Raw genomic sequence first — 12997 nt, 5'->3', positions numbered from 1 at the left:
GAGCTCGCTTGTCCTCAGATGCCACCAAACAACAAGCACCACGACGCCTGAAAATAGTCTCGGTCCCTTTCCAAGTAAGCTGCACTCCAATTTGTTTGGAGTGAGAACACAATCCAAACCAACTGCTGAAAACAACCACAATCACGAGGATTTATGGATCCAGGGAGGTGAACACTGACATCTGACAGCCAAAACTTCCTTGTGCTTGGAAAGCCTAGAATCACAAAACGCAGTGAGGACAAACTGCAGTCTGCTCTGCTATTTCAACTGGTGTAAACACTAGAGAAATTACGGCAAATAGCACAGACAAGTCCATCATGCTTAGCTAACGTTATATGGATTGGAATTTAATTTGTTTTGACTTCCCTTACCACTAAAACCTCTAATCTGACAGGATGATAAGTTACCAAACTCTAAGAAAGGAACGACTTGCGAGACCATGTGACTTTTGTTTACAAGCCCTGGTTTGCTGTTAAATTGGGCAGTGTGCGCTTAAACAAGCGACATGCAAAAAATCCATTCCAGTAAAAGTAAACATGCTCACTGTGGTTCACGGCATGCTTATCATTGCTCTGAAAATTGTTAAAGGGCACATGGAATGGCATCCCGAGAGCATCTTGCCGCAGAAATTTCACATTTCTGGTTGAAACAGAATGTTTGGGTGGGACGTGAAGTGGGGAGAGGTCATTCAGAGTGAAAAAAGGAACCCTAACAACAGCAAAAGTGACTCAGTACTTAGACATGGGAGTTCAAAAATGTATTATATAAGAAGGCTGATTCTTTTTAATGCACATCATCTGCAAGACCCTTATTTGTCTGATTTTGTTTCCACCATTGGTGCTAAGCATTCATCACCATGGTGTTTCTCCACTGCACTTCCCAGACATCAGCTGTCAATCAGTGTGTCGGGCAATTTAGATTTTCTGTTTGAGTTTCTGCAGGTGGTACTTTGTTCTTTGTTCCTTCAGCCATGGTGGCTATTTCTACCCAGTTGATTTTTCACAGGAAATAACTGCCAGACACTCTGAGAACAGCGAATATGACAGCTTTCATGGCACCAGATATATGTTGAATCACTTTAGTCTTATAGCAGTTGGGAATAGAAAGTTGCAAGAGAGACATTTTTTTGTATAACAATGTTATGGATTGTTACTTTAAATAGGTGTCCATTAGGACACGGGACATTAGCCGACAAGGTGAGAAAGTCAATTTTCACTGAATTTTGTTTTAAACACATTTCCCTCCTTGCAGGCTTTCTGCAAATGGCAAATCAAATGGCAGGGCAGCTATTGAGGTCACTTGCATCATTTATCACTAGTGAGTCACACTGATGGAGGCCATCCCTCCTGCTCTATCCAGCTAAGTGTTTACAAAGGATTCACCACAGAAATGGGGAAAGCCACACATTGCGGTGGCTGTTTGTCATTCCTCCCAGCCGCCCCTCCCTTCAGATGCAGTTTACAGTGTGGCTGTCATCCAGCTGAATAGCATAAGGTTGGTTGTCATTTCAAGCATGTCATCTATTTTCTACGTCCTCAGTCCGCCCTTTTTGATGGACGGGCAAGCCCTCAATAGCTGCACAATGCCAAAACAGAAAGTTCCCATGGGTGCTGCACGCGCCAATGGCTCCATCTATGGTTCAGAGAGCTGCACAGCAAGTCAAGCTGCACAACAGCCTCTCTGCAGGCAGAGCTGACATATGACTTGTTGATATTTGTTAGGAAAAGTGCTGGTCTCTCCTTTATTAGTTTAAATTGACAATGATTTAAATAGCTGGTGAATTTTAAATAGTTTTGAATATTTGGACCATTTCTACAATTGGCCCACATCTTACATTTCAACAATTTCTTTGTTTTATGTGGATTGTTGTAAATTTGCTACAGCTGTTTTGTCTGGTGCTGCTTTCTTGGCCAGTAACATGAAATTATTATGTCTCAAACAACGGTTGAGAAAAACTGCCCCGCTGCTCTCCATGACTGTGTTTTATGGTTTTGAAAAGAGGAGAGATGATACATAGAATTGTAAATTGATCTGCGTGCTGTTTTCCAGAAATGACTGGATCAATGTGGGCATCTGCTACCCACAAGGCACCTCCTTCATCATCATTTCTGACATCCACAACCGCCTGGCCAAACAGACCCGCAAAACCGGCGTATTCATGAGGACGATGCAAAGAGAGAAGGTCAACCACTCCAACCTGGCTAGAGGCTACTATTACTGGGAAGAAGATACAGGGTGAGATACAGAGCCGGGCGAGGCATCACAAGCAGAGCAGAACCCCAGCAGGAGTACACACGAACTTCAATTAAAGCATAAAAAAACATAAGACAAACATCAGGAAATTACCTTTAGTTTATGTCATGCATGTCATGAAGTTGCTCCTTATTAATGTATTCAAAACCTTACATTTTTGAGGTATTTTTTACTTTATTTTATGATCTTCCAATTACATGGAGTAACACTGTGATTATTATGACTATATAATGCCTGATCACCACTTCAAGTGTTCCCCATTTATAAGAATGAGTCAGGGGTGCAGTGAAGGGTGAACCCACTCAGTCTCAGCTTGTATGTGTAGAATAGAAGCTTTTTGCTTTTTTAGGCCATCCATCTTTATGATATAGAAGAGCACATCAAGGCTTCTATGAAAGTACAAATTATGTGCATTTATGTTTGCTTTATGATAAAGAAGTCATTTATGCTCCTTACCTTACCATTGGACAGTACTGGCCTTTTACATGTATAAATCTTGAGCTTGAGGACACCGGTTAAGAGAAAGTAAGGGAACACCGTGGAAAACGTCCATCTTAACTAATCATATAGCTTAGACTTGGAGTCCTCCAAGGGTATTATATTCTTTGGAGACAATGAAAAGAGCAAAAGAGAGAAGTTGAAAGAGGGCTTGCAGAAGAGAGTGTGGATGAGAAAAAAAGTAAAGAGAGAGAGAGATAATGAGGATATGAGGGTTAATGAGATTTGGCAAATGGACCAAAAGGTGAGTGGGCAGTGAGATCCCTTTTGTCCTTGGAAACTGAATTCGTTGGTAGTCTTGCAGAAGCTTTTATTGTCTTAGCAGAGATAAAGGCAGATCCTTGAAAAGTCCTAAAATGTCTTCAATTAAATTTAACATTAAAATTAACATTCATGAATTGATAATATTAACACCTGATACTTAATACCGAATACTTCTCTGTTTATAGTGTATATATTGCTTGCTGCTATTTATCATCTGTTAGGCCTGTAAATTTGCACATTGCCCACATCTATGCACATTGTATACATCGATGCACACTGTTTTTTTTGTTTTTTTGCACATTGTTTTTTGCACATTGGGTACTTAGATCTTTAGATCTTGAGTGTCATCTTTTATTCTTTATTTTTATTTATTTAATCTTGTAATCTGTGGATACTGTTGAAAACTGTGAATTTCCTTCAGGATGAATAAAGTATCTATCTATCTATCCATCTATCTATCTAGAAAAAGTTGTTTTTTACAAAAAGGTTTTTACAGCAGTACCTTGCTGTCTAACCTAAAGACTGCTATAATAAGAGTTTATACAATTATCTAGTTAATAATGCACCATATCACTCCCTTAAACTGACCTCTGCACTGGGGACCAAGGGTTCCATTCCCCGCCCGGACAAGAGGGCACCCCTACTTCCCTGAATTTCCCCTATGGGGATGAATAAAGTGTTATGTTACATGTCCAAAATCAGTCTAGAAATTCATTAGTTTGGTTTAAAAAGGTCTTGATGATTAAACGCTAGTCTCTGACACCTGTTGTTTCTGAATGGCTCAGCACAAGTCAAAGGTAGAGCAGAGATGAGCTTGAGCGGATGGCATCTAACCGGCCGCTGTCCTCGTGTTGCAGCCTTCTGTTCCTGAAGGTCACAGCCCACAACGAGCGGGAGCAGTACGCCTTCTGCTCCGTCAAAGGCTGTGAGAGAGTCAAGATCACAGCGGTCATTCCTAAGGGCAGTCCGCCCAGCGACTGTATGGCCCGGGCCTATCCTAAACACTCTGAGATGCCCGTCGTGGATGTACCCATGCCCAGGAAGCTGCCCAATGCCAGGCTGGTGAGAAAAGGCGTTGGATTATGTTTAATACCCCACCTTTAATACCCCACTTTGTTGTGTGCTGCTTGCTAGCTTCCTCTTATGTTAAGTGGATAGTACAACACACTGCTTAGACTGTCTCTCTCTGTCTCTCTCTCTGTCTCAGCACACACCTGAACACTTCCTGGAGGTCAAACTGGAGTCCTACAACACTCGCTTCTTCCACATCAAAGAGGACTTTGCCTACACTGAGGTGACTTTTATCTCACTGAGATGAAGACCCTGGGTATCTTCTAACAAACCGCATTAGGGAGCTACTACTACCACCTTTCTCACTGCTGAGTCTGTTGAAACTGGCATGGACCAGCTACACAGCTACTCATCCAATCCATTACCTTTGCTGATCAGCATAGACATAGAACTGTTAGTTTTGGATAACTGCCCAAAAATTGCTGAAATAGATTTTTTCTGTTCAGTTTTCCCACATTGCTGTAAGTAGCGTCTGCTCTGTAGGCATGCTTTACAGCAGCAGTCTGACTAGCTGTCTCTGTGTTGTGGCAGGTGAACGGCAAGAAGCTGTACCAGCCAGAGGACGGGGTGCAGCTGACAGTAATCGATGGGCATGATGGGAAGGTGGTGGAAAGCAAAGGCTTCAGGAACTCCATATTACAGGGCATCCCTGCACAGATAGAAAACTACATCAGTGGACTGAAAGAGGGGTAAGAAAGCCAACTGGTCCTTCAATATGACCATATGCAAAACAACTTTGCTTTTTTTTTATGATTCCATTCGCTGAAATGTCCTATAGTTCTGTGGCGATGAAGAGCCTGCATAAAAAGGCCTCCTGAAGCTACAAAAACAAAGAAGAAACTTCTAGTAAAAAGAACATGACGATTTAGTGTTTGGCAAGTTTATTTTCTCAGAAATAGGGGCAGTTCAATTAATTACTGATGACAAAAAAATTCAAATTGTAACCAATTCAAACTGTAACCTTTGAACCCTGAGCAATTTCACTTTCTTTCAAAACTATGGGGATAAAAGTCAAGTAACAAATTAGCAAAAAATTATCTAAACATTAGCAAAGAAAAGACCAGAAAATTTGCAAATATGTAGCAGAAAAATGAGCCCAAAATACCTGAAAATTAGCAAATAACAACAACATCAACAACAACAACAACAACAACAACAATAATAATAATAAGGAATAAATTATAATAAAGAAAAAAAAAACACAAGAAAACAATTATTAAAGTGACATATTTAAATGTCACATGAATGATGCTGGATCAGCATTAGCTTTCTTGTGTTTAAAAGCTTGTGTGACTCGGTGGCAGGTGGAAAGAGTTCATTGGCTGCCATCCATCTATAATATACGCAAATGGGAGACAAAAAGATGCTAGAAAGAGGACCAAATGTCACTCAAACCAAGATATGAGGACAGCTGAAGTTCTGAGACCAAAGCACAACCTGACCTTTAGAAACTGAATTCTGCCAGTCTCTAGACAGATTATATAAAACACCAACGCTGCTGCTCTTACCCTACAAAACCCTTATCTGTAAGTGTCTATTTGGATTGCTGAACTGCTGCTTTAAGGCTCTGTTTCCCCTCGGTAGCAAGAGGAGGCATTATAATCCTCACAGTTGAGTCTTCAGATGCTCTTAGCGTCAACTTCAGCCTCACTTTTATGCTTTGAATGGCTTGGCTAGGCTTAATAGAAGTGACTGAAAGACACGCATTCATGCAGTCGTACACTGCAAAACTCGGAGGGACTACTTCTTGTCATTACTCATGCAAGCTAATCATTCTCACTGCACTTACTGTCTTTGTTAGTCATTTCATATACAATCAGTGGCCATGGGGCATCAAGCTAGGCCATTGTCCTTACAACATGAGCTTGACTGCCAGCATTATTCCCTTTATCTACTTGAAACATCTTATCACATTCTGTTGAAACCCTAGAGTGCACACTTTGTCAGTAAGCCTCTGTTAGACTCTTCTTCTTTTGAAGCCTCTGACAGGCCTCTCTGACTTTGCTCGACTTGGCTATTCATCACTCTAGAATATTCTCCCAAACAATAGGGATGACAAATTATTTGACTGGTTTTCACATTTGTGCAGTTCTATTTTAGATGATCATTCAGTGTGACATCCTTTTTTGTAAAGGGTGCTGTTGTACTCATAGTTCTCAAATCATTTATGTATGCTGAAATGGATGGGAGGCAAATTCCTCCTTGCTGCCGTTACCCACCCACTTTGATGTTGTAGTAATTACCTCCATCACCACAGTCATTGCTAGAGGGCTGATTGTGCATCCCACCAGGATACCAATTTCCATTCACTGCCATGCTGTGGCAAATTCCAGTTCTGTGGAGCGTTTTTGCATATCTTGGAAATAGACTATAATACACAGATCCCTTTTGATTTCTTTTGATGATGCTCTGTCCTCCAAAGAAACTGAGTTCCATCCACAGAGGGTTTTGTCACTCTGAGCCAGAAGCATTCATGACAGCATCAGGTGCTTTGGTACAAAAATACTCAGACCTCAGTGTGCTTCAACTCAAACGATTCACACTACTGATATTAGATGAATATGTACATTAATATGATCTCATTTAATCACTTAACTTTGAGTGCTTAAGAATACAAGGATACAAATAACCACCATACGGCCTCTGTCTCTTCTCAGCTCCATTGTCATCATGACTTCTAAGGGGCGCCTGGTGACCCGAGGACCCTGGACTAACGTCATGGAGAGACTTGGAGCAGGCAAAAATATCAAACTGAAAGGTAACTAAATGCATATATTAGCTCAGGATGAGTGGAGCTTTTCAGGATGAAAGCAATGCATGGGACAAAACATGCCTGACAGTATTTTCAACAACATGCTATAGATGGCGACATCGCTCCACTGGTTGCACTCTGGGACCGACGCCACAGCTAGAAAACCACTCCAAGCACTGTGTGAATGACTCGGATTTACTCATCATCTCACCACTATTGCGAATGACTTATCAATAGAGCCTCCATAGACATGTTGGCTGTGCAGCCACACTTAGCTCAGCGTCCAATAATGCTGATTCATGCTGATGATGTAGAAACGGATTCATGTGCTGCTGAGGAGAAATTCTCTAACTTGTAAAATATAATGGAAGTCACTCAAAAGAATGTTCAAGGCCCTCTGACATTAAACTAAAAGTCTTTTATTCAGACCTAAGGTCAAAGGCATATTAGGTTACAGGACCATACCAGTGACTCTGCACGTTTAGCATAATATTTACAAAATGTATAAATGTCATCTTTCTGCTTATCTTTTCCCAAAGCAAGCAGTCGTATTTTAGAACTCCTGTATTATTTTTTCTATCCTTTATCCAGCTACTGGTTTCCATTCATTCCACTATGATATGAAAATGAACTTTCTAGTCCAGTAATTTTAGGCCAAAATTGGGGTCAACCTAGGACAAATTGCAAGAGAAGCAAACTCAGCTGATTTTGTGTCCTCAGTTTGTCCTGAGTGAGGGGAAAAAAGTCCCAAGAAATCCCATTGGTGGAAAGTTTTGAAAATCACCTATTTATGACCACATATTACCAAAAAACACTGTTTTTAACACACAGGGGAAAGGGGTTCAAAATTTTACTTTCAGATATCACTATAAAAATTCACAAGTTGATTACACACACAAAGACAAGAAAAAAAGTCAATTACAAGTTCTTTGAATTATTCTGTTTACACATGCATATCACACATTATCTGATTTGATATGCGCTAATAAGGAATATAAGGAATAAATGCCAGAACAGATATTTAAACAGTGAATTAAAAGGTTACTATACATATATATATATATATATATATATATATATATATATATATGTATATATAGTAACCTTGAATTAAAAGGTTACTATATAACAGTGAATTAAAAGGTTACTATATATATAGTTTTTTCTCTTGCAATTTGTCCTAGGTTTTTTCATAAAATGACTGGACTATTCAGAGACTTCAATCTTTCTTCACACCAGTATTCCATCACTGTGATAAAGTCATCCACATGAGTTTTCCTAAAAGCAGCAGCTCTGTTGTGTTTTGATGACTTGAAACTGGGAAACATTTGCTTTGCACAGAGAATAATCAGTTCCATTGTTTATGACAGCTTTGTTAGCTGCAGACTGAGGTATTTAAAAATGGAGGGATTTAGATGTTGTGAAACCTTTAGTACCCCCACATGATCTGCAAAATGTTTTATGGCAATATAAAATGTGGGAAAACTGTAGTAAACAGGCCAAATATTCAAAATCAATGCTCCTCCTGTCAGTCATGTCAGTAAGCGAGAATAAATTCCAACACATAAAGGTGATGCGGCACCCAGACTGGCTTATTACAATCATGCATCCATCAAAAATGGCCCAGTCAAAAATAATGAAGCAAACTGAATTACCAACTTGCCTTGGACTTTTGTTTTTTTCTTGTGGTGAAAAACCTGTTAAAAGGTTTTTCTTCAACTGACTTCTTGACTTCTGCAAACAGCACCTGCAGACATCAGCCCTTAAAAGTAAGGCCTAGGCAGTGCTGCAATTTTCCCTGTTTTGCCTCATATGCTGTAGTGACTCAGCAGTTTTCGTAGAATGGGAAAACATTCCACAGCATCTGGCCCCTTCCAAAGAAACGTATGTTGTGTGTAGAGAGTCAGTTGGCTACATGCCTTAGCAGCAGGGTCCTTCCTCTCGCCCTACTCTCTCTAACTGTTTTCCAAAAATCCGAGCAGTCCACTCAGATGAGGAACCCACATTCCACACATACATCCCAGACCGGCAGAAGACATTCAGGCGGGAGGGGGGGGGTTGTTACATTTTTCTGACTGAGTGGCCAAACAAATGTATGGTCTATTTGTGTGAATGGTATTCCTGGGTGGGGTGAGAAACTATGGCACTCAGTCCACTGGTAGGAGGACAAATAGCAGACAGGTCTGCATTTCCACTGCTGATTTCTGCCTCTGTAATCTACTGTAATTGTGTTAGAACAAGGTTAAACAAGCAAGACTGTGATTGGACAGTTGTCTGTTTTGAATCCCAGGATCAGGTAAAACCTGTCATCCTAAATGAATTAAAAATATAGTAAAGCCTTTTAATGTAATAAATGTAGAGAAATCCGTGGATGATGTGGAATCAATAGATTATCTGTAGATATTATCTAGACAATATGACATCATTAGGTATGTAATTATGCTCCATAAAGATGCAGTAAAAACATTGACTAATGGTGTAACAAGGATAAAGAGAATGTAATAATTGCACTATTTAACATTATTATTATTAGTATATTGTTTGTTAAAAAATGTATTATACTTCTTATGGAGACATCATTGCTGGGTAATCTAATCATTGGGTACTGTACGTGTGCTCAGCTGACTTTCCATTCTGAAAACACTGCAAAAACGCAAAATCTTACCAAGATTATTTGTCTTATTTCAAGTCAAAAATGTCTTATTTCTAGTCAAAATATCTCATTACACTTAAAATAAGACATGATCACCTCAGAAGTAACTTGTTTTTAGACAATTTTCACTTGTTTCAGGTGAAAATTCACTTGTTTCAAGTGAAAATTTGTTTGTTTCATTGGCAAAATTTGCCAGTGGAAAAAGTGAAAATTCACTTGAAATAAGTGAAAATGAGCTAGAAACAAGAAACAAATTTTGCCAATGAAACAAGCAAATTTTCACTTGAAACAAGAGACAATTGTCTAAAAACAATTTACTTCTGAGGTGATCATGTCTTATTTTAAGTGTAATGAGATATTTTGACTAGGAATAAGACATTTTTGACTTGAAATAAGACAAATAATCTTGGTAAGATTTTGAGTTTTTGCTGTGAAGAATCTGGCGTTATGATCCTTCATCTGGTGAATCAGGATCACCGAGACCATGCCTCTCCCCCTGCCCGTCCACAGATAAGCTGGCGTTTGTGGGCTTCAAGGGCTCCTTCCACCCCGACTGGGTCCGTCTGGAGGTGGACGACGACAGAGCCAAGATCCATCAGGTCCTGCCCATCCCCGTGGTCCACAAGATGAAGCTATGAAGGCCAGGAGGACAGCCAAGAGACTCTAGCCCCCATGTACTGTACTGGCACACGTACCCCCCGACAAACACACACACACACACTCACACACACACACACACACACTGCCAGCACTGCAGAGTCAGTTGCTCCAAGCCATTGGTCCAGGATCAAGTGGATTTTTTTTAGATGGTGAGAAAGACTGATGTGATGGGTGTGTTGACGAGGGGAAGACCTCGACCCAGAGCCGGCACCGCCCAACATGAACTGAGTGTCGGGCTCTCAGGTGGACAACACCTCCCCTGGTGGCCATACTGGAGGTCCTCAGCTCTGGGGCAACCGCTGCTTGTGTCTGTGTGTCCGGCGTTGCCCCCTCAACACAGTCCAGCAGACATGGTTGATTTCTGTGATTTCTATGCTTTTTTGCTGGCTAACCATATCCGGTCAGCTAACCATAACTTTGGATACATGTCTGTAGTCACTAGTAGCTGCACGATATTAACATTAGCATCAGCTGCTTTGGCTGGCAGCTGATGGTAACATTAACATCAGCTGCTTTGGTCAGTTAGCCCAAACCAAATGTTTAGTTTGGTTCACTTGTCTTAACTCTTAACTCTTGTCAAGCCACACCTTGTATTTTGGAGGCTAAAGGCGGTTAGTTCACCATGTTACACTTAGAAACAAAGCTACCTAATCAGATTATTTACTCTTAGTTGTAATTAACATGATTTTTTTTTTTTTTTTTTTTTTATCTAGCCACACCACAACAATGTTTTCTAGGTATCTCTTTTTGTGGCCTGGTTGTTGTATACTTTAGCTTACTCTCCACTGGACCTCCATGATGGCGCCAGCTGTGACTGATAAAAAGATTGCGATGCAACTGCAAAGCCTCTGTAGGAGAAGATGGGAAGAAAGACTACGAAAGTGTGGGCCAGTCAATCCAACGCGCGCATATCTGCACCGCCAAGCATCCCTCCCATGCAGGTGTCTGTGTTACGTGACAAAACGTGGACGTTTGAGTGGTTTCGACCGTACTGCTTCGTTTGACTAAACTCGTCGTTCAAAGAGAGAAAAAGAGAAGAAGAGGAAAAAAAACACAAAAAGAGAACATTCCTCGTTTCCTTGCACCCCGCCCGGTGGTTGTTAACGTGCTCCGTTTCATTCCCGTAGAGCTCCGAGCGCTTTAGCTCACTTGATATTGTGATGTTTTTCATATTCTCATTTGTTTCATATCAGTGTTTGTGGTCCATCTGTCTGTGTTTTGGAGTGTACCAGCGAGAAGCCCTTAAAAAAAACAAAAGATAACTTGGCAATGGTTAAATTATCCGCTGAAAATGTGAAAATCAGGGAATTTTTAAAGGTGCAATTTACCCCAGGTCAAAATTGAGGAGAAGAATTCGTTCAAATCTGGCAAGAAAAAGGTTGCGTTCCCTTTGCCGAAATAGCTGGTCTTTTTTCGGAGGTTGTAGCAGTTTAGTGTTTTGTAAGTTTAATGTGTTTTTAAGAATCCACAGATTGATAACAGAGATATATTTTATACTTATTTATTGTACAGACACAACTGATCAAAATCTAGAAGGGACATCTTTTGAGTTGTAATGTATTCCTGTCCTGTATACTGTATGTAAGAATCCATATAGCTTCATTTCAAAAGAATTAAGCCGGACACTCACTGCACACGAGCATATGACTCTTGGTATAGTTGATGAGTTGTTTAACCGTACACCAAATGGATGTGTTGTATATGTGGCTTGGGCTTGTAAAGTGATGAAACCCCATGACCCCTTTGAATCTCTTTGAAGATTTTTGTACAGAAATAAATGATGATGAATGAATAAATGAGCATATTTCCTGACTTCCTTCCCTGAGTCATTACACCAGCCTTTTCATGTGACAAAACCAGTTTTCTTTCAGTTTTTACACTCGACACACCCTGCAGGCCTTGTCACTAGCTTTTTTTTTTTTTTTTTTTTTTCCCATGCAGCATTTACTGCTCTATGCAATCATTGTTTGAACACGAAAACAAATGACATCCAGATTTGACTCTGACTTTTTGTTTTGACAAACACTTTAATTTCTTGGAGAATAAGTGCCATTTTTATAGGCAATGTTCACAGCCTCTCTTGGTTTGAAATATTATGATGAGGGGCTCTGTCTGGTGCTGGCCGTGAGAGTGTGTGAGTGTGTGCAGAGTAAAGGGTGTGGCTCTCTAGCCCATTATAAATCATTGTGGAATGCCGAGTCCTGCTCACATGCTGAGGAAGTGAAAGGGGGGAAAACGACTTGTAAAAGAAATTAGCCATTAACCAGTAGTATGTTCCTGCCATGGCCTCTAAACCTTTTTGTTTTCTTTTTTAATCAAGCAAGCTGAAAAATTGTTTTGTTTTAACAAGCCATATGTACACTACACAGTATATGCTGTATATTAAACCCTTGTTTTAGTAATGTTGCCAGAAACAAGCATCAGAATCATGAAAGAAGCCAGAATGAATTAGATCACTCTACTAGAATGAAGAGAGATGATTTAAAATAATATAAAAATAATAAATAAAATATTATATTATCATAAAATATTAATATTTAATAATGATGATGATGATGTTACACGATAACAAAAATGTCTCCTCTCACTAGTCCTGGAAACCAGGCCTAACCTCTCTCTGGCGACTTCCTACACATCATCATCTGCAACAGTTGTTGTGAATGCGTTTGGACTTAAAAATGTACTTATGTGCATGTAAACTTTCCTATCAAGGATCCACTCACCTCTTCCAGCCGAATCACCCACATGTCTTCAGCCAGCGGCCTCTGGGGCTATGTGTTGTAACACCCCTTCCCTCCATAGAGGGAAAAAAAAAGATACAATTCCAAGTTCCAGAATTTTTCTAC

At 40.1% G+C, this 12997-nt stretch overlaps 1 protein-coding gene across 2 annotated transcripts in view; it reads left to right on the top strand.

The window, feature by feature from the left end:
* The window catches only part of cemip (cell migration inducing hyaluronidase 1), a 174073-nt gene extending 162119 nt beyond the window's left edge, over window positions 1–11954 (top strand). For both annotated transcript variants that reach the window (XM_030048402.1, XM_030048403.1), the window contains exons 24-29: window positions 2050–2235; window positions 3873–4077; window positions 4223–4309; window positions 4618–4775; window positions 6744–6844; window positions 10002–11954. In XM_030048402.1, coding sequence (XP_029904262.1) covers window positions 2050–2235; window positions 3873–4077; window positions 4223–4309; window positions 4618–4775; window positions 6744–6844; window positions 10002–10129 — 865 coding nt within the window. In that variant the 3' untranslated portion in view covers window positions 10130–11954. The remainder of the gene's footprint in view (window positions 1–2049; window positions 2236–3872; window positions 4078–4222; window positions 4310–4617; window positions 4776–6743; window positions 6845–10001) is intronic.
* Window positions 11955–12997: the final 1043 nt, after the last annotated feature.

Source organism: Myripristis murdjan, chromosome 3 (genome assembly GCF_902150065.1).
Source record: "Myripristis murdjan chromosome 3, fMyrMur1.1, whole genome shotgun sequence".
NCBI classification, from domain to species: domain Eukaryota; kingdom Metazoa; phylum Chordata; class Actinopteri; order Holocentriformes; family Holocentridae; genus Myripristis; species Myripristis murdjan.
Note: the sequence above shows the minus strand (reverse complement) of the source record. Positions and strands in the feature narration are given on the sequence as shown.